The 23,707-nt window shown below is 32.2% G+C and overlaps 1 protein-coding gene across 1 annotated transcript in view; it reads right to left on the minus strand.

Annotated features, from left to right (window-relative positions):
- Positions 1–9,167: 9,167 nt before the first annotated feature.
- The window catches only part of LOC145246058 (rho-related BTB domain-containing protein 1-like), a 160,268-nt gene continuing 145,728 nt past the window's right edge, over positions 9,168–23,707 (minus strand). Inside the window, exons 8-9 of the mRNA XM_080107899.1 lie at positions 20,206–20,354; positions 9,168–18,708 (exon numbers count right to left, since the gene is read on the minus strand). Coding sequence (XP_079964025.1) covers positions 18,531–18,708; positions 20,206–20,354 — 327 coding nt within the window. The 3' untranslated portion in view covers positions 9,168–18,530. The remainder of the gene's footprint in view (positions 18,709–20,205; positions 20,355–23,707) is intronic.

The raw sequence follows: 23,707 nt of genomic DNA on the forward strand, positions 1-23,707 counted from the left end.
GTTTTGACAAGCTTCTGAGTTTGACCTTTACTCCTGATCTGAAATGGAACACGTACATCAAGTCTGTTGCCAAGGTCGCCAGAAAAATAGTAGGATCCTTCTACCACTCTCACTGCAATTCTCTATATAAAAGCCAAGTACGTCCAAGGATGGAGTACTGCTGCTGCAACTGGGCAGGAGCTGCTAAAAACAGCCTATCCTGCCTTGACAGAGTACAAAATAGACTTCGTAGCTTAGTGAGGATGCCCTTTTCTCTTCCCTGCAACCTCTCTCCCATAGAAGAAACGTTGCGAGCCTGTCTTTGCTTTATCGTTACTTCCATGGCAAGTGCTCATCTGAGCTCCAATCCCTGGTCCCTCCTCGCCAATCTTTCACGATAAACCACTGTCAAAGATTTTCCCACTCTTTAACTGTGCCAAAACCAAAACGTAGATTCCATGAACAAAGCTTCTTTCTTAGAAGTGCACGCCAGTGGAACTCTCTTCTGTCTACCTATTTCCCATCTGACTACAGTTTGGATGTCTTCAAGTCCAACATAAACAAATTCCTGATGAACTGCCCCTTTAAGTAAGACACTTTATCAAATCTCCAATAGTAACAATTACTACGATACTATCCCATTGATTACTGTACACGCAATAAGCCTTATCCCTGAGTGGCTTCCAAGTGGTGACCTCCAAGTAAACATGTCTCTCTCTTCTACTAACGAAAATGACAAATAAAGTTTTTTATTAATATAATTGCGTTGTCTCTATTTTATTAATATAATTGCGTTGTTCTCTACAATATACACATGCTGATATATACAAACACAACGTAACAATCGAATCCTTACATATTTAGGCTTAGTTTGCGGTCATTTTTCTTGTTCGCACCTAACGCTCGACGCTACATGTTTTTTGAACCGATTAAATGTTTTAAACTGAGTAAAAACACTAAAAACTTATTCAGATAGGTAGAAGAGTAACTTATCTTACGTTTGTTAACATTGATTTGTTACATATTTGAATTTTTGACCACTTTTTTGTACCTCTGTGGATTGTAAAACAAACCCTACCTCCATCTCCTCGCGCACATTTACACACACACTAAAGTCATTCCAGTTATTATAGAAGCAACTCGATTTATGAAAAAGAATTTCAAAAACTACCTAGCAAATATACCCGGTGAACCAAGTGCAACAGAAATTAAAATAAACACCTCATGTTACACTTATTCACTGAACATTTTCCTACCAAAAACACAAGTTATGAAAACTTTCACAAATGCACACAAAAAATAACTTGCAATTATATACGACGTGCCTTCAAAAGTTTCAAGCCTTTTTTCGTATGGCCACTTTTATTTATAGTACACACATGGACTCTAGTTCCCTCTGCAATGTACTTGTTATGCCGTTCCAACAACTTCTGGAAGGCCCTATGAAAGTCATCTTGTGTGAGCTTATCAATGACCCTCATCACAGCCTTTTTCATCTCCTCAATTGATCTCATAAGAACATCCTCTAAGGTTTTCCTTGAGCTTAGGGAATAACCAAAAGTCACAGGGAACCAGGTCTGAACTATAAGGAGAGTGAGAAACTTGATGTCTATCTTGGTCAAATAGTCTGTGGTCATCTCTGAGCATCCTTGGGACAAACTTTGCACAAATCTTCTGCATCTTCAGTTCCTTGCGAATAATTGTGTACAGTTCCCACACTGACATCAAACTGTGCACTTATTGTCTCGACAGACACACAACAGTCCTCATCCATGAAATTCTTTATTTAGCCAATTAACTTTGGTGTTCTGACTTCCTTACTCCTCCCACACCTCTCATCATCCCTCACAAACTCCTTGCCTTCCTTCAATCTCTCATGCTACTTAAAAACCAATGCTCAATGCATGCAAGATGCTCCAAAAGCAGTCTGAAGCATTCCACACATTTCTGTGGAATTTTTTCTAAGTTTAAAATAGAATTTTATTGCATATCGGTCTTCTGAAGTTCAGATAGCATTTTTGAAATTCACCAACTGTGACAACCAGGCTTTAGTAGGGTGTATTATAATTCCTACTGCAGCTTTTCATTTGAACCTGAAATCATAAAAAATTGGTCAGTCATCTCATAAGATGTATAGCAATAATATACTGAATTTTCAGGTGTCTATGACAATTTTAAATTCTTGTATAAAAAAAGTCTTGAAACTTATTGAAGGCACCTCATAAATGTTTTGTGATTTGATCATTTTTTTTCCTTGATTTTTCATTTACAAAACTTTGTTCATGTTAGCACTTGTTAGCTGGTGACTCAAATATTCCTTAATATTTCATTTATTTCCATTTTAATATGCTTTATTTTATTCCTTCATCATGAGCTGACTTTTATATACAATGGCAGTGTTAGGATTCTTGGCAATACCCAAACACACTGTTGTCATTCCAAATGGCCCAACCAATGCCAGGGAATATGCTAGAAGGGAATGAAATGAAAAAAAAAAAATGAAACTACGGCATTAACCAGCTTCCTCCAAAGGAGGATGTTTCATGGGAGTATGAAATTCACAAGCGGTCCCCAGTCGCATATATATCCTCAATGGTGGTGGTTGGGTTGTTTAATTGTTTTTTTTTATGGCATATCAACCCTTTTTGGGTAATTTTGAAAAAAAGATTTTATGCTTCAAATTCTTTATATTTTCAAATATTTATTCATGGTGTTTGGTTTGGTTGGTTTGTTTTCTGATACATCAACCATTATCGTGTTATGTAATGTCGAATCCAGTAATTTTGGAAAAAAATTGCATCCTCCAAGTTCTTTATAGCTTCAGATATTTATTTATAAAAACGACCAAACCGAACCAAACACTATGGTGTTTTATTTGGTTTGGTTTGGTTGTTTTTGTTCTTGGCTTTGCAGAACATGATTGAGTTTTGGAAAGGGGAAAAACAATAACATCAATGTTTGGGGCACTTTAAGTCACGAAGCTGGTGCCTTCAGACAGTCTGATCTGGTAGCACCAAGGTGGTGGTGGTGGTGGTGATGATGATGATGATGATGATGATGATGATGATGATGACAACTAATTATCATATCTTGTGATTCATTAGAATGTATCACTCACGAGCTGATAATAAAATAATGTTCAACGCATAATAAAGATCAATAATAGGTGTGACAACTGCGCTGCTGCTGCTGATGATGATGAAGGTGATTGACTACTTTTGGACAATATCTGTCCGTCAGTTCAGGCACCCTCTGATATTTATCAACATTTGGGCAATCTCTATTTCATATCTGAAATATTCTTGCTTAAAAAAAAAAAAATGATAAAGATTTTAATAGATCATTTTAAAATTTGTGATGTCATTTGTGATTATTATAAATTATCAACTTCTGAAAAACTTTATCTATACTACCCAAATGCTATTATGCTATTGACCACTTAGGATGTCGACCCCGGTTGTGCAGACATAACATTCTAAACATAAGGAAACCTCAAATCTATCTATATCATTATCACTTACTATGAGAACTAGTAATATCTCTCTCTCTCTCTCTCTCTCTCTCTCTCTCTCTCTCTCTCTCTCTCGGATTTGAATGACAGCAAATCTTTCCGTCTGGTCTAACTATAAAAAGTATAAAAGTTAAAGGAGAAATCAGACGGGAAGCTGTGAGTAAGATGAAGAAGGATACAGCTGCAAGAAGTGTTGTTACTGAAATGCTGAAGGGGATCGGATAAAGCTATCTATTCTCTCAGAACTTCTGCAATGTTGATGCCTCTAATTGTTTCTGGTCCTGGATATGACCTTAAACTATATCCGATGGTGAGGCCCCAGCTTGCGGGCTTTGGGGAGTGTGGAGCCACCCTTTAATTGCCATTGCTCTTAGGTTCACTCTGACCCGGAGTGGTAGTACCTATTAGGGTCCCATAGGGTCCCAACTATGGGTTAAATAGAAACCGACTTGAAAAATAAAAACAAATATATTCTATTAAAATTTTTGTCAAAATCACTGGATTCAGCATTAAATAACCTGAAAAGTGTTGATATGCCGTAAGACAAAAACAACCAACCAACCAACTAATTGTTTCTGCTTAGATAGCGGGGGAGGGGGGGGGGTTGCAGATTATAGTATTTTTCTTGTATGCTTACCTAGATAATAAAAAATAAAACACATATTTGCTCTGCAATAGTATTGAGCACTCTCTTCAGGTTTTTACTAATTACCAATTTTACTAAATATATATATATATATATGTATATATATATATATATATATATAAATGCGACGCTCGCTCATATATATATATATATATATATATATATATATATATATATATATAGTATCTTTATTTATACAAACATTATTGCCTAAATAAATTGCTGAAATATTCTTGCAGTATTACTTGAAAACATGCATACATGTTTCTACTGCAACTGTTAATCTAATTCACGTTTGTTTGTTTTTTTTTTTACAAAGGATTCACCACTTATCAAAGCCCAGAGGCCACTTAAGGATAATATATAGTGACGTTACCACTGTACTAACGTGACACGCATACGAAATTCTACATCCTTTATAAGTAAAGATCCATAGAAAATGGTCTCCAAAAATGCAAGCATTTGACCGACCTTGTGCCACTCTGTGACCTTCCGTCTCTATGGAGATACTGTGTCAAAAAAAAAAAAAAAAAAAATGGAGACAGACAGATAGATGGACAAACAGACATATAGAGAGAGTTTATAAATACAATTAAAAAAAATATATTTTACTTCCTCTCTGTGACCTTTCATTTCGGAGGAGAAAATGATTGAATATTCAACTTTTTTTATGGAAATCGCTCCAGACAAAGCATGAAGTCACTTGATGTAATGAGTTAAAAAAGAGAAAACTACTTTAAGGTAAAAACAAAAACAAAAAAAAACTAGCAAACGAGAAGTGTTTGAGGAATAGATTGCACCACAGACTTTAATACCCTCGACCAAACCAAGAAATTGAGAAGAATTTGAAGGGTGAATTTGTGTTTCTTCTGACACAAGGTTCAAAAGAAGTCTAATAGGCCCCACACTATCAAGCAACCCTCAAACCCTGTCTCATCATGGAATGTGAGGACTAAAAGACAAAATAAAGACAGTGAGGATTAAGATGCTGACAAAAATAAACTCAAGTCCAATTTGTATTCTCCTTGATCTACATCAGTGGTTCTCAAACTGTGCACCTGGGCGCACTGATGCGCCCCCAGAAGTTTTGCAGGTGCGCTTTGTAAAATTCCTGAATCATCTAAACGCAAAAAAAAATAACTACGTTATACTATTTTCTTATAAAGATTCGTCGTTTCGTTAGCCCTATTTATTATAGATTGTGCCTGTAACTATTTAGAGTAACTGTAAATGCGCTCAGACTGTATAAAGTTTGAGAAGCACTGATGTAAATAGTTAAAAGCACCTGATACTGAAGAGTGTCATGTCAAACAAAATTTCAACGATTTTGAATAAAAGGGTATTAGTGTGACGTCATACGAGGAGAAGGAGTAGAAGGATGAGGAGGTAGCAGAGGTGGGATGTGTGATCAGCATGAGTTAGAAAGTTTGGTTATTTTTAGTTCGTTAAGAATCGATGACTGTGAAGATATGGCGTTAATCAGTCACGCTCTGAATGGTTAATACACATATGATGTGTTTGTCAAAAGACGTAATTAAGTTAGAATTTTACGGTGGATAATTTTAAATTTGGAGTTCAAAAACCTGTCTACATCATCATTCATATGTCACCGGAATTGTAAATCGAAAGAAATAAGAACCAATCCAAAGTGGTAACTTATCTCTATATTTATAAAAGTGAAATTGTCTGTGTATGTGTGTCTGTGTGTGCACATTTCCCTACCAAACTACTCTGTCAATTTTCAGTTTACAGACTCGAGATTTGACATAAGGGCTATTAAGATTTGGTTTTCGGTCAGAAATTTGACTGTCAAGGGGTCAAAGTTCTATCGCAAAGTTGAACCTTTGAAAATTCTACAAAACTCCTCCGCCAATTTTGGGTCTAAACACTCGAACTTTTAGATGCACGTTACTTGGACATGGATCAAGCTTTTTAATTTAATTTGAGCCCAAAACAATAAATGTTAAAGGGCTAAAATAAAGGTCAAAGTTAAAAAAAAAATGACCTCTGCGGTCTCTACCAAATTACTCAGCCAATTTTTGGTTTAAACATTTGAAATTTTACATAAAGTGTATTCAGACATAGGGCAAGCTTTTTAATCGGTTTTTGGCCGAAAATTTGACTGCTAAGGGATTAAAGTTCAAAAGATTTGACCTTTGCATTCTCTAGTAAACTAATCAGTCAATTTTCGGTGTAAACATTTGAATTTTTACATAAAGGTTATTCAGACATGCAGCAAGCTTTTTAATCAGTTTTTGGACAAAAATTTGGCTGCGAAGAGGTCCAAGTTGAAAGAATTGACCTTTGCAAAAAATATTCAGGAAAAAATATTCAGGAAAAAAATTGAAAAAAAAAATGGGAATGTCTGAAAATAGTGTGGAGGCTTTTCTTTTTAAACTCCTCCCCCAAGTCTGGGTCTAAACACTTGAAATTTTAGATGTAGGTTACCTGGACATGAGTCAAACTTTTAATCATGTGACAGCAAGTTACAATTATGGGTTATTTTTCTACCAAACTGTTACACTTTGTTCATAGCCTTTAACATTGTTTGGTAACATTTATTTGCTATATATTTGATTTTTTTTACAGTAAAATAAACCCCAAATTTATTTTATATATGTACATAAAACTATGAATAGTACATAGAGCCCGAGCAAAGCCGGTTCGAACAGCTAGTTTTTTTTATAAAGTACATGTGACAGCAAGTTACAATTATGGGCTATTTTTCTACCAAACTGTTAAATTTTGTTCATAGCTTTCAAACATAACTTCTTGCATGTGGGTGTGTGTGTGTGTGTGTAAGAGAGAAAGAGAGAGAGAGAGAGAGAGAGAGAGAGAGAGAGAGAGAGAGAGAGAGAGAGAACAAGCAGGGATTTACTGAAGTATTAGAGCAGAACAACTACAATAACTAAATAACTTGTTTGCATACATTTTTATGATATAAAAATAGATCTTTGAAAATTTTTCAATATTGTTATTTACTCTGTTTACTTTGTCTTGCACCAAACACTGTTTTCCACAAGACTGCATTGTCATAGCCTCCAAACCAAAACACTTTAGGCACTACGCACAATGCTACTAGCAAACTACAACTTATCTTGCCTTTGGTAACATTTATTTGCTATATATTTGATATTTTTACAACTTTTTTGGAATCTCTGTTGCTTGTAAAATAAACCGCAAATGTATGAATAAACAATGTATGATTAAACAATTTGTTAACATGATAATTAAAGCAATAAAATATATCAACTTTTTTTCTACAACTATTACAACAATGGCGGTGATGGTACCACATAAAATGGTTGTGAATGATCAAGGAAGATAAAAAAAAAAAACTGAGGAAGAAAGAGCACCATCTAAATCTCCAATGGAAGAGTGCAGAGAGTACTGAAATTTTGGCTTGGTTTTATTATTTTGCTCACAGATAATAATGAACTCTTCCTTTTATTATAAAGACCGGGAGAATAGATCTTTTAGCATCATGCACGTCATCCACAGTTGGCAATCGGACTGACATATAATCACTCTTTATTTGTTATATTGTTTTTTTTTTGTTTGTTTGTTTAATATATTTTGTTTCCACTAAATACTGGGATGTGTCTTTCTTTCGGACATTTACCAGTCCTCAACAGATATCAACCTTTTTCAGATTATTTAATGTCAAATCTGGTAATTTTGGAAAAAGTTTGGTAAAACTTGCGGAGAACGCTCTGTTTTACGGCTGTTTTAAAAATGGAACAGAAATTTAAATTTCATTGCGTTTTAATCTTTTTCTTTTAAATCGGCTTTTGGAGTAGACACCCCATGTTAAAAACGGCTTTGCGGAATAGACACCCCCAACCTCCCCATGTTGGCTTTCAGAATAGACACCTCTAACCTTGCCAGCATACTCACAAACCTATAAAAGTTGGCATGTCAAATGTGAACGGTGAGCAATTTTTTTAAAAATAGATAAAAATGAAACAAAATTTCAATTTCCGTTCCATTTTTAAAACAACCGTAAAACAGAGCATTCTCCACAAGTTTTACTAAAGCTTTTATGCTTCAAGTTCTTTATATCTTCAACTATTTATTCACAGTGTTTGGTTTAGTTATTTTGTTTTACGGCATATCAACCCTTTTCAGGTTTTTAATGCTGAATCAAATAATTCTAAACAAAAAAAATTATGCTTCAAGTTAAAGAACTTTTCATGTTGGCATTACAGCGCAATACAATTTTTGTAGAACATATATATCTTTGAATAGTTTAGCTGTTTTGTAGAGGAAAATTGCTGGTTTTATTTTTGGATTTGCAGAACATGATTGAGTTTTGTAAAAAAAAAAACAAAAAAAAAAAAAAAAAACGATGACATCAATGTTTGGTGCATTTTAGTTTAGGAAGCTGGTATCTTCCGACAGGCTGATATTGTAAAAAGCTTTGCTTCAAAAAAATCACTGAAGTGAAATATTTACCAAGAAGAAGAAATCATTTGTACAAGGTTCAGAAGAGAATTTTTATTTAAACATTTTTTATTCAAGACAGGTGAATTACATTCTACCATAAGTTTTAATTCACGCAAGGCTTCTATCAATTTTATTACAACCACATAAACATACATTATATATATATATATATATATATATATATATATATATATATATATATATATATATATATATATGATACATCCAACAACAATAATACAATATCATGTTGGCATTACAGCGCAATACAATTTTTGTAGAACTATTTGATAAAATAAGTTTAATCAAAAATAAAAATTGAATAATACACAAATGCAATTATGTTTTGATCCCAGATCTCATCAGGCATTTCAGTGAATTTCCATTTTTTTTTTTAATATATATATATATATATATATATATATATATATATATATAGTACAAAATGGAATGTCTAGTATATGGAATAGTTGATAACCATGAAAACAGACTAGTAAAATTAATAGCAGACACATCTCTAAAGCCAACTAATATTCAAACGACCTTCTAGACCAGGAGTCTCCAAACTATGGCCTGTGGGCCAGATCTGACCCGCTAAACACTTTCAGCCAGTCCGTGGAGTTATTAAGGAAAGCGTAAAAATATTCAGGAAAAAAATTGAAAAAAAAAATGGGAATGTCTGAAAATAGTGTGGAGGTTTTTCTTTTTAATTATTTATTTATTTGTGGACTGTTATTCTTATCTTCATAGTTGTTATTTCACAACGTTTCGGCCGACTATTCCTCTGGCCTTCGTCAGATGGTTAACCGCGACGGGATAGGATTGACAAGTCTCTTAACTGTATCTTCAGTAATTACTGCCTTTAATAGTTGTCGTCTCATCACGTTTTAATCAACTAATCTTCTGGCCAGCTTTGGGGAGGATTGAAAGCACTATGTCCAGATACTGCTCACCTGGAACCTTCAATTTCAAAGACTCAATGCCTTATCCACTGCGCCATTTTGTTAAGAAAATGATGAAAAGAATGAGGTTTTGGAATAATCAGTTTCACTAAAAAGCAAAACTAATAAGCAAAACAGCATAAAACATGTCCAGATCATATATATATATATTTTTTTTGGTCTGCATAGCTCTAAAAAAGTCAGCAATATACCCCTACCCCACCCCGTTTGACACCAAAGATTATGGTTAAATTAGCTGAAATATCGGTTGGCTTTAAATGTGGCATTTATCTCACTTCCATGGCGGGAAGATGTGACACAAGAGTCGGGAAGTGGAATTGAAGAGCTGGTGCTCTCGAGGAGGAGCACTCTGACCTGCAAAAATGTCTGGACATCTCCGCATTTCCAGGTTAGGGCGCCACAGGCGATTAGGATTAAATTAACTCATTCTCAAAGAGAAAAGGCAAAGCCTGGTAAAGTGGGCCACGGGATGGTTGGCTTTGAAGATGTGTTATTTTTACTAGCCTGTTTATATGCTTATCCACTATTTCATATCCCAAAGATTCTCTCTTTATCTATCTCTCTATATATGCATATATTGACAACAAATCATTATGAACACAAGTCAGATTAAAAATGAGGTTTTTTGTTTATTTTCTTAATTGTTTTCTCAACTCTGTTGTATACAAATAACATTAAATTACATGTTTTTTTTCTCACATCAAAATAATACAATATAAAACAAAAAGAAAAACAAAAAAAAAAATAAAAAACTAACTCCTGTTAGTTACGTCACAACGGTCAAAAGCATGTGAGACGGACATAAAAACAACTTTTCAATTTCTAGTCTACCAATTCACACACGCGACACAAAAACTATCTCAAAGGGTCAAGAAAACAATTAAGAAAATAAACAATTTTATGTAAATATTTTCAGTATTTACTTCAACAGTGCTCAATATATAAATAGAGCTAGGTAGTAAGTTTTGAAATATATATATGGCAATTAAGCTACACAGATTTTTACGCATTTCATCCTCAATAGACTGGCGAAAACTCATGAGGATGAAACGTGGAAAATTCTGTGTAGCTTAATTGCCATATATTTTTTAAAACTTATATATATATATACACACACACACACACACAAAGCAGTACATAAACATCATATTTCAAAAAAATTTTCTAAAATAAATTAAATGAATAATACTAAAATTAAAACATTTTGTGGGCAATTTCTCAACCAGTGTACCTTAACTGAAAGGATATGAGCTCTTATGAAACTTGAAATTTGTGATTTGATTCGAGAAAAATTCAAAGACTCAAAAATAAAGAATGGCTAACAAACTAAAAGTCAATTAGTGAAATGTTTATTTTAAGCGTCAACTCATTCTTTGTTGAAAAATTAAGAAGCTATTATATTACCTCATAATATACAGTGCCAGTGCTGGGGGCTCATGTTTACCCCTTAAATATATGATAAGAAGTTCACAGATTGCAACGTTTAAACTCTTCAGCCTATCATTCCCAGACAACATGAAGTGGAATAAGTATAAATAAGATGCTGTCAGTATGTCGCAAAGAAGGTAAGCTCCTTCTCCCAGGCTAGAAAACTTATCACACCTGCCAGTGTCTTATAGCTCTGTAAAGCCACCATTCGTCCGTGCATGGACTATTGTTACCATGTCTAGGCTGGTGCACCAACAATTAGTTAATAAAGCGCAAAAAAAAAAAAAAAAGAATAGACCTGTCTGTCAACCTCCAATCACTGTCGCATCACTGCAGTGTTGCAACTGTTTGCTTGTTTTACAAGTATATCTACAGAATGCGATATGATGAACTTAGTGCACTTGCACTCTCCCAACATAAATATCCCAGACCAGCAGCAAAATATCACCCCTCCACTGCAGCAGTGCCTAGATGCCGAAATATTTTCTACTATAACAGCTTCTGTCCTCGGACCACTAACCTTTGGAATTCCTTCCCTGCTCCTTGTTTCTTCGACTGTATCAGCATGCAAAAATTTAAATGTAATATGATAAAACATATTGCTGCCCAACTCCCCATTCAGATTTCCCTCCTATAAATCACAGTAGCTCCTTTTTGCTTTATTAGCAATATGCCTTATTTGAAATGAACCAAAGTAAAAATAAAAACAAAAAAAAAAAAAACACTATGAGGTTGTCATTTATGAACAAACCTGGTTAAAGGATTTGTTGTACCGTTCTGAGATTGTTTGGTTGTGACATCCTCATTATTTAAATTGTTTGGACTATATCTCCGGTGTTATTCTTACGTTTCGGCCAATGTAACCTCCAACCTTTTTCAGGTGAATTTTGACAATGGTTCTTATTGGTGAATCCAGGAAAGAAACAATGATCATAGTCAGCTAACGTACTTCCTAACTTTCGGCGTGCCTGCGACTGAAAATGGCGCCAAATCAGTTCCTTCACTTTTACTGTTCTTCAGTATTTCTATTGTGAAGCGATTTATTGAGATAAAATTAGAAGAAAAAGATTTTTATTGAAGCGTATACAACAAAATTATGCAGATAAAAATAACACAATTAGTTTTTATTTGCACTTTTGATAACAAAATTAAAACAAGTTTTTATTTCTATCTGAAATTTTATAAGAAATATATGTATGGTTATGAAATTATAAAAATCGTTAAAGTTTTTTTATTTGAATTTATTTAATAAATGCAGGTTTATGAAAGTATAAAAATAAAATTATTGAAATAAAAATAACAAATTAAATTATTGAAATTAAAATAATAAAATTTCAAACATCATAAAAAACACGTATCCAATATTTATATAGTTTTGAAAGATTTTAAAAAGTGTTTTCAATAATTCTTTAAAAAAAAACAAAAACATAAAACTAATTCCAATAATTCTTAATTAAAATAAGACCAAAAACCTTTTCAATGATTATTAAAAAAAAAAAAAAAAAGAAGAATCGGAAAAATGTAATAAAAAAGAGTACATGTACAGGGGAGATATAGGTGTGAGAAAAAAAAGCAAAGGACTGATTTGGCTTCTGGTAGCAGCCATGCCAGAAGTTAGGAAGGTACTTGTTTAGTTTAATCAAGACATTAAAAAATGAAAATATTGAAAAAAAAATAAATTATCTTGTACATACCAATTATGAAATTAAGTTCTCATAAAAAAATTTCACTTAATTTGGTCAAGTAGTTTGGGATTTTTTTTTCAGAGGAAAATCAAATTTTAATAAGATCGATCATATACAGATGAGGAGGGAGGTGCCTTTACATGAAAAAGTTTTATTTGAAAATTTATAAGAAATATACGTATGTTTAAATGTAACAAAGGACAAAATGAAAAAGGGATAACAAAAATAAAAGTACAGAGAAACTTTGTAAAACAAACTAAAATATTCATCTAGGTATTTTTTCTGCCCATATTTCATATAATCTTGTCAAATTTTAACAAACTTTAAGCAGTGATGGAGTTATCTCCCTTGGCGTTCCCCCCACCTTGTCCGTGAAATAGGCAAGATAGCAGGATACGATTGATCTTATCAAAATTTGCTTTTCCTATGTAAAAAAAAAAAAAACCTACTTGATCAAATTAAGTGACATTTTTTTATGAGAACTTCATTCCATAACGGATACGTACAATATAATTTTTTTCAATATTTTCATTTTTTAATATCTTGATTAAACTAAACAAGTACTGTTAGAAAGTATGTTTGCTGACAATAACTGAAAAAAACATTCTTTCAACAATTCAGTACTAAGACCCATTGGTTGGAGGTTACATTGGTTGAAAAGTTGCGAGAATAACACACTCAATATGAGAAGTTCGAACAATCCAGATAAGGCATTATCTTCCCTGACGCTCAGGAAACACTGGTTGTCATAATAATAAAGAAACGAAACGAAAATTCTGCTAAAGGACCCGTACACAGTTTGACTAGAGTCTGATATGAAAAACGACATTTGCAGTTTACGATTTGTTCAACGACTACCAAGGAAAATAACCCTTGACGATATTTTGGAGATGCAGGATTCTTATTTACATGTTTTCTGATTCTTTTCCTCATCTTTGGTGTTGCCGCTTTTTTTTCTTTTTTCTTTTTTTTTCGCAACAGTGAATTAAATAAAGTCTTCAGTTCAAAAAAATAAAAATAAAAAATAAAGAAAGGTTATTGACTATGACAAAATACCTCCGAAGAAGGCTGTAGAATACGATGGCTAAAACCGTGTGAAACTGGCAGAAACCAAGATGAGCAAAATAGTCTGAAACAAGTGATTGCGGAATAACTCGGATCTGGCCTGACAAGAACACAAAGGTGGAGTAAAAAAAAAAAAAAAAAAAGAAGAAACAAAAACGGAGGCCTGAGGGTAAAGTACCTGAAAAAAAAAAAAAAAAAAAAAACACCTCAAGAATAGCAACCGTCTTTGTAGGAGATTTTTTTTTTTTTATGTAATCAATATGCTGCAATTTTAGTTTACCGGTACAGACTATGTGTTTTTTCATGGAAATCGCCCCAGAAAAAGCATGAAGCCATTTGATGTAAGGAGCTAAAAAAAAAAAAGTATGTTTAGATGGTGGATGGCCAAAGATCCATAACTGAATGATTTTCTTGTAGTAAATAAAAAAGATTTTTTTTTTAATTCCCCTATAAAACATAGCCAGATCTTATCCAGGTTGTGTATCCTATTTTTTTTTTTTAATAGAAATTACCCCCAGACAAGGCATGAAGCCACTTGATATAAGTTGCTAAAAAAGTAATAAAATACTAATTCAAAGTAAAAAAACAAAACAAAAAACAGCCAATGATAAGAGTAAGAGGGATAGATTCTAACTCAGAAAACAGCAATTCTTCCCCTTTTGTCAGAAACATCACACATGAAATGTGAAGACTAAAGGACAAAATAAGGGAAGTAAGAGTTACAAGGCTGCCAAAAGTAAACCCAGGGTCCACTTCTATGTAAATGGATCAAAATATCTATTTTGATGAAATTCATATATGTACAAAATTTTCTGGAGAAAACAATGGAAGTGGTCCCAAATCTTTAAATTACTGAGTATATGAAAATTGACAAGAAAATAGGGACTTATAGGTCACTAGTAGCTGAGGGTCAAATAACAATTTATGGCCAATTAATTGTATACAACACAATATTATTACTTCCACAGTATTAAATAATCCCTAACCGATATACTGTCAAAACAAATATTCTAATCCAATCAATGAATATCTCTGTATATTTCATTAAACTTTTTGGCACTAGTGCAAAGGTACAACTTTTTGGGTTTTCAGTTGAGACACTTGGAGAGTGCACAGCAGGGGCAGACAAATGCAATTTGAAGACTGAATCGAACATCTCACAACAATAAATGCATGTTTTCTGTTTTTTTTTTAAATAGATTTAAGAAAATTATAATAACACGATAGACAGTTTTTTTAAACACAAATTAGAGATTTTTATATATTTTGTAATAAAGCGAAATGTTTTGTTTTTATTGAAAGCGTTTTTGTTACACATTTATTAACTTAAGATAATATTAAAAACTTAGAAATACAAAATAGAGTTTTCTGCCTTGATGTATGCTTGTCTTCCCCTGTTATGCACTCTCCAAATGTCTCAACTGAAAACCAAAAAATTGTACCTCTGCACTAGCGCACAAGTGCCAACTTTTTATATTGTAACTTTTGGCTTGCCAAGAAGCATTTTTTTTTTTTAAATGGTAAGAAATGTTATTTATTTATTTATTTATCAATTGATTTCCTACAAACACTTTTTATTTTGGATGTTTTCATATTTCTTGGACCTTCAATTTATTTTGAGCTCATTTTTTTTTTTTTTTTATTATTTCATAATATCTCCATCACACTTTGGATTACGTCGATAATTCATTTTGGACTTTATGGAGTACAATTTCATTGAATTTATTGATTTATTGGATTTTATGCTAATCTCTTCATATCGAGGATTGAATTTTGTTTATTGCATATCTTCCTCCATTAATTATTTAATTTTTTAAGATTTTAACAAAGTTTTTTTTTTGTGTACTACACTTATAATTCATTCATACTTAGATTTCAAATTCTTCTTTTGAACACATAGATTACTATTTCATTAATTAATTGATTGACTAATGAGTTGATTAATTGATTTATTTATTGTTCTGTGATTCTATTGAAAATGCATTTGTTTCACAAAAAAAGGTTTCTTATATTTTTTTTATATATTTTCAAATTTTGATAATCAGTGGCACACTTTTTATTAATGTTTATCCTCTGATGAAAAGTTCCTATCGTTGAAAATCGATGTGTTAAGGATTTTGCCTTATTATAATTCCTTGTCTGATAAATTAATAAATATTGTAATTTATTCACTTTCTATTTTCATCATCTATTTTTCTTGTTTCTCTCTCTCTCTCTCATATATATATATATATATATATATATATATATTAGGTATGTGTATATGTTTATACATTTGTATGTACAGAATTCAATGCTAAACTAATTAACTGATCATTATCAGTTTTGCACACTACAAAGATTCGTTTCTGTTTTTATTCTAATTCGCATACATTTTGATAATCATTATCTTCTCTCTATATAAGACTCAATGTCCGTGCATATGCGCGTGTGATGTTCATGTGTCCCCCATAGAAAAAAAATTTAGAGAATTTACATGATATCTAAAAATGTATACTTTATGTAAAATTTACCGCAGGAGATAATGGAAGCATTCCCGAATTTCCAAGTACACTCCTTAGGGTCTATGGTGGTACGACCTTCTTTAAAATTCCAAATGTATCCTATTTTTATGATATTTTAATCATATGTATAACATTTTGGAGGGAAGACAATAGGAATGGTCCCGAATGTCTAAATACACTCCTAACCTAATGAAGTGTGTGTGTGTGTGTGGGGGGGGGTCTTTAAAATTTCAAATATATCCCATTTTGATAGAAATTTATATCTATAAAATTCTCTGGAGAAAACAATGAAAATGGTCCTGAATATCTTTGTTACCATCTATGTGTTGAATATCTATGTGTGCTAACCTCTAAAGGATGCATGGAGTCAGTGTAACAGAGTTTGGCGGCTGTATGCAAATGCCAGGTCATATGCGAAAATGAGGACACCGTAAGGAAAAAGAAAAAACTATAAAAAAAGAACATGTGCACAGATCAGCTGACATTCAAGAAGGAGCACGATCATGTTTTATTAGGAAATGTATCCGGAAATAAATGTTGTTGTTACAAAAAAAAAAAAATGTAGTTGAGTTATCACTTGTCCTATGTTCCTTGCGACATATTCTGCTACAACGTGTTGGGTCCCGGATATCTACATATTAACATGCGTGTAACATGTTACATCAGTTCCCCCTTAAAACTTCTAATATACATCTGATTTTAATGAAATTCAAACCATATGTATAAGACACTAATTTCAAAATTTCTGCTTTTTTTGACTATATTGGGAGGGGGGGGCAGCGAACTGAGAGGAGATCTAATACGAACAAAGAAAGTAATATGGTTCCATGAGCAAAGTGAAAAAGTACATAATGATGAACCTCATTCAATCCCGAGCAACGTCGTGTAACCCTGCTAGTTAACTTATGTTATTAAAAAAAAAAATTTACATACTTTATTTCGTATTCATGAACTTTAACTGTCAGTTTAATTTTTTTTTTATATCATAGTTTCAGAAACTTCCATTCAGTTTAGAGTTGTGGTTTGATCATGAAATGTTGTACCGGTAAACTAGAAAGCAGCCGTCAATATTATTGTTGTTGTTGTTGTTGTTGCAAAGTGGAATGGCATTACTTTGATTGTTGTTAGTAGTGGTTTCATTGTTGTTATAATAATTGTTGTAATGATGGAAGAGAGAATGGTATTGTTTTGATTGTTGTTGTTGCTACTGATATTATTAATTGTTGCTATTATTGTTTTGATGGTGAAAGTTATAATACCATTGTTGTTGTTTTCTTGTTGTTGTTGCTGTTGTTTTTGTTTTTGTTGTTAGTGTTGTGATGATAGAAGTATGAATGTCATTGTTTTTATTGTTGTTGTTGTTCTCTTGTTGTTGTTATTATCATTATTAATGTTATTATTGTTGTGATGTTAGAAATGAGAACAGCATTGTTTTGACTACTGTTGTTGTTGTTTTTATTGTTGCTGTTATTATTATTATTATTGTTTTTGTAATTATTATTGTTGTTGTGGTGATGGTGGATGTGAGAATGGTATTATCTTGATTCTTCTTGTTGTTGCTATTATTGTTGCTGTTATTATAAATGTTGTTATGGTGGAAGTGAGAATGGCATTTAGATTGTTGTTATGATTGCTGTTATGGTTGCTATGATTGTTGTTGTTATTATCATTGTTGTTATAATTATTGTTTCTGTTATAATTATTGTTGTTGTTATTATTGCTGTTGTTGTTATGATAGTGTAAGTTAGAATAGGATGGTTTAGATTGTTGCTATTGTTGTTGTTGTTGCTGTTGACACGGTTGCTGATGCTAGTAAGTAATAAATTTCTTAAGAGATGCTTGTTGTTATAATTATTGTTATAGCTATTTTTGTTATTGTTGTTGCTATAAAGGTGAAAGTGAGTGAGGCATTGTTCAGATTATTGTTGTTGCTGTTGTTGTTGCTGTTGTTATTATTGCTCTTATAATTATTGTTGCTATCATAATTATTGATGTTATTACTGTTGTTGCTGTTATGATGTTATATGTGAGAATGGCAATGTTTAGATTCTTGCTGTTGTTGTTATCATAATTGTTGGTGATACAGTTGCCGTTGTTATTATTATTATTATTATTGTTGTTATAATTATTGTTATTGTTATTATTGCTGTTGTTATGATGGTGGAAGCGAGAATGGTATTGTTTGGATTGTTGTTCAAGTTTGACACCGTAAAAGCAAGTAGCAGACAGCGACAGCAGCAGCAGGAGCATCACCAGCAAAGAGAGCAGCAGTGGGACAAATGGGCGCACCCTGACCTCTTGTTGTCAAGTGTTGGGCAGCTCAATTGTGTCAGTGATGCTGGTGTGACTGTGGCGCCGACTGAAGCAGAGGCAACTACTTGTGCAGCGTGTCCATCGACTGAACTGTTGCTGTTTCTGTCGTTGCTGCTTTTTGGAGGGACTATTCACAAGTCGTTTAAACAATTCCATCTCTTTCACATACCTGAAAAAAAATAAATCAAAGTTCAAATCTGAAAAGATGCTTTAAAAGAAACTATTTTTAAATTTTAAATTTTAAAGAATGCTTTAAAAAATGTAGAAATCTTAAAATATGATTTCAAAAAATTATTTTCAAACTTAATATGATTGTTGATGTTATTATTGTTATTTAAAAAGATGCTTTTAAAAAAAAAATTTTCAAATTTAAATTCTTAAAAAATGCTTTAAAAAACTATTTTTAAATCATAATTTTTAAAAGATACTTAAAAGAAATGTCTTTCGAATTTGAAATCTTAAAAGATGTTATAAAAATAATTATTTTCAAATTCAAATTTTTAAAAGACAAAAACCCAAGTTTGCCCAGCTGATGACACTACTATCTATGGTAGCACATCTAAGACTGTAAACGACCAAGTTCTCTCTGATTCTCTCTCCTCTGATCTTGAGCAAGTGGTACAATGGGGAAAGAGGTGGCTTGTTACTTTTAATGTATCTAAAACCAAGTTTTTATCTTTACATCATCAACGTTCTGATCCCCATCTGGCATCAATTGAAATGAATGGCTCTCGTCTTGGGGAGGCCTTATGTTTTGACAAGCTTCTGGGCTTGACCTTTACTCCTAATCTTAAATGGAATACATACATTAAATCTGTTGCCAAGGCCATTGGAAAAATGGTGGGATCCTTCTATCGATTCAGTAGATATCTCACTGCTGATGCAATTCTCTATCTATATAAGAGCCAGGTACGTCCAAGGATGGAGTACTGTTGCCACATCTGGGCAGGAGCTGCTAGAAAGGACTTGTCCTGCTTTGATAGAGTTCAAAATAGACTTCATAGCCTCGTAGGGGGTGTCCTTTTCTCTTCCCTGCAACTTCTTTCTCATAGAAGAGATGTTGCGAGTTTGTCTCTGCTTTATCGTTATTTTCATGGCAAGTGCTCAGCTGAGCTCCATTCTATGGTCCCCCCCCTCGCCAAACTTTCACAAGAAACACCCATCTAGCAGAAAACACTATCACTAGTTTCCCCTACTCTTTATCTGTGCCTAAACCTAAGCTTAGATTCCATGAGCAAAGCTTCTTTCTTAGAACTGCACGCCTGTGGAATTGTCTTCCGTTTTTCTGCTTTCCAGCTGACTACAATATGGTTGTCTTCAAGTCTAGCATAAACAAGTTTTTGATGAGCCGTTCCATATAAGTTAACAAATTTACTGAAACTCCATTACTAACGGTTGCTATATTGTCCAATTTCTACTGTACACTCTTTAACCCTTATCCTCGAGTGGCTTCTTGGCCTTGATAAGTGGTGATGCCTATGTAAAAAAAAAAAAAAAAAAGGAGGATTGATCCAAGTAAATATCGTAAAAGTTTAATTATAACACCTACATCCTTTCCCCTATTTAATTCCTCCATGTTCGATACCAAGTAAACAAATTTTGATTTTTTTTTCCCCAATGTCTGATATTTTTATTTTTCAATATAATTATAAGAATATTTACTTACCACTGTGGTGGCCATCGATTGCTATTAATGTAGACCTGGTTCTCCAGACTAAGATTTTTGTAAAACTTGGAATACTGTGGGAAAACTTCCAAAAAATGGACACACAAGAAATGTAGGCACCATTTTGCAAGTTGAACTGCATTGTGAAGCTGCCAACAGAAAATAATAAAATGAAGATGCATGAAACAAAATCAAGGTGCTTGTGTATAAAAAGGCAGATGTAGAATATTGCAATTGAACTAATTAATTTAAACTAATTAAAATAATAGCAAAACTTTATGGAGTATGTACTTTAATATGTACACTGAAAATTACATAAAATGATTAAGTATATAATTTATTGCTTTAAAAAATATTTGACAATACGTAAATATTTGAAAAAATATTTATTGTTTATATTTATCATAATATTGTTTTTAATAAATACTTTCATAAAAATAATTCAGTATTCATTATGCCTACCAATCAAATGAATAAAAAAGATGATATTGAACATAAAAAAAAGAAAATATTATTACAAAGCAAAGCCTGAAAAAAATCATGGATTACATAGAAAAATGTGAGAATGAAAAGTAATATGGTTAATAAAGAAAAGTAAAAGGACTAGTTAAAACTGGAAAAGAAAAAGACAAGATATTAGAGTAAAAAATATAATAAATTCATAACTTAAAATATTGCAGCATTAAGAATTTATTTAAAATTCAAGTTAACATTATATAATCAATTCTTAATGCTGCAATTTTTTAAGTAATAAATTTATTATATTTTTTACTAGAATATCTTGTCTTTTCCAGTTTTAAAAACTAGTCCTTTTACTTTTCTAAGTTTAATCTTAACCATATTACTTTTCATGTTCGCATTTTCTATGTAATATATATATATATATATATATATATATATATATATATATATATATATATATATATATATATATATATTCATAGAAATTGCTCCAGACCAGGCAAGAAGGCACAATGTAAGGAGCTAAAAAATTTTTTACTTCAAAGTCAAAACCTAACAACTACATAAGTGTTAGATGGATAGATTCTGACTCGGAAAACAGCAATTCTTCTTCCTTTGTCGGAAACATTGCCCATGGAATATGAGAACTAAATGTAAAACTAAGGGAAGATCTATTTTCTACTCTTAAGCAATGAATAGCATGGTTTAGATTGTTGCTATAATTGTTGTTGGTATAGTGGCTGTTCTTCTTATTGTTGTTGTTATTATTATTGTTGTTTTATAGCTATTGTTGTTGTTATTACTGTTGTTGCTATGATAGTGGAAATGAGAATGCCATTGTTTAGATTGTTGTTGTTCAGGGTTGACACTGTAAAAGCAAATAAAAGACAGTGATAGCAGCAGCAGTGCGACAAATGGATGCTGTCTGACCTCTTGTGGTCAGGTGTTGAGCAGCTCTACTATGTCAGTGATACTAGTGTGACTGTGGTGCCGACTGAAGCAGAGATAACTACTTGTGCAATTAGGCCATCGACTGAACTGTTGCGGTTTCTATCGTTGCTGCTTTTTGCAACATCTAATTGTTTGCAACATCTAATTTTTTACATCTAATTTTTTACATCTGCGTTTTTGCAACATCTATTGTTTTGCAACATCTGCGTTTTTACAACATCTAATTTTTTGCAACGTTTAATTTTTTACAACATCTAATTTTTTGCAACATCTTGTTTTTTACAACATCTAATTTTTTGCACCGTCTATTTTTTTGCAACATCTAAGTTTTGCAACATCTATTTTTCTTGCAGCATGTATTTTTTTGCAACATCTTATTTTTTGCAATATCTATTTTTTTGCAACATCTTATTTTTGCAACGTCTATATTTTTGTAGCATCTATTTTTTTGTAACATCTTATTTTTTGCAATGTCTATATTTTTGTAGCATCTATTTTTTTGCAACATCTTATTTTTTGCAATACCTATTTTTTTGCAACATCTATATTTTTGTAGCATCTATTTTTTTGCAACATCTTATTTTTTGCAATGTCTATATATTTGTAGCATCTTTTTTTTGCAACATCTTATTTTTTGCAATATCTATTTTTTTGCAATGTCTATATTTTTGTAGCGTCTATTGTTTTGCAATATCTTATTTTTTGCAATATCTATTTTTTTTTGCAACATCTTATTTTTTGGTAACATCTATTTTTTTGCAACATCTTATTTTTTGCAATATCTATTTTTTTGCAACATCTTATTTTTGTAGCATCTTATTTTTGCAACATCTAATTTTTTACAACATCTATTTTTTGCAGCATCTATTTTTTTGCAACGTCTTATTTTTTGCAGCATCTATTTTTTTGCAACGTCTTATTTTTTGCAATATCTATTTTTTTGCAACATCTTATTTTTTTGCAACATCTATTTTTTGCAACATCTATTTTTTTGCAACATCTTATTTTTTGCAACATCTTATTTTTTGCAACGTCTATATTTTTGTAGCATCTATTTTTGTTGCAACATCTAATTTTTTGCAACATCTATTTTTTTGCAACATCTATTTTTTTGCAACATCTATTTTTTACAACATCTAATTTTTTACAACATCTATTTTTTTGCAACCTCTAATTTTTTACAACATCTAATTTTTTGCAACATCTAATTTTTTGCAACATCTATTTTTTTGCAACGTCTGACCCCCCTGCCCAAATGTGCACACTTTCAACTCATAAATTTTATGTTTGCAGGTCTAATTCTATAGTTAGCAATTACATAGACACAATCTCTTCTCATTATCTGTGTGTATATATATATAAAGTTAGGTATGTGTATATGTTTATGTAGTTGCATGTACAGGATTCTATTATTCATTATGAATTGTGGAACACAGCTTCTATGTGTAAGGGTAGGGAAAGTGGGCTATATTTATTTTACTATGAACATCGACGAAATAGACAAAGTTTAATTTCTTCAGAGGATAGCTCAATAGGCATTTGGTGAATCATGTTGTAGTCTGTAATAAAGCATTCCTGTTTTTATGTGTTCCACAGGTGAGGAGTTCTTGGAAACAAACTCTACTCATGGAAGGTTTATTTTAGGCACATAGAGGAAAAAAGAAGAACGGTTTGCAGTGTCAGTACACATTTTTGCTCTGAAGATTTTACAGGGACAGGGAGTGAAAACTAGAAATTGGAGCTCAGTCGAGCACCTACCATGAAAATAATGAGAGAGTAGAGAAAGACTAGCAGTATTTGTTTTGTGAGAAAAAGACTATAAGGAAGAGAAAAGATCAATCATCTGTCACTAAGTTGCAAAGTTGATTTTGTACCGTTGAAGCAGGAAAAAGCATTCTGGTGAGCACTTCGTCAGCTATGGCAGAAATATTCCATCTTTTGACTCTTATATAAGTAGAGCATCAGGAGTTGGGTACTTTCTGGAGCGATAGAATGACCCAACCCTTTCCCCAGCAACTTTAGCAATCAATTTGATGTATTTTTGCTGACAGTTGATATCTTAAAATATGGTAGGTCAGAAGTGCTAGAA

The sequence above is a fragment of the Euprymna scolopes genome, chromosome 23, assembly GCF_053919585.1.
Source record: "Euprymna scolopes isolate OS-2025 chromosome 23, ASM5391958v1, whole genome shotgun sequence".
In the NCBI taxonomy this organism is placed as follows: Eukaryota; Metazoa; Mollusca; class Cephalopoda; order Sepiida; family Sepiolidae; genus Euprymna; species Euprymna scolopes.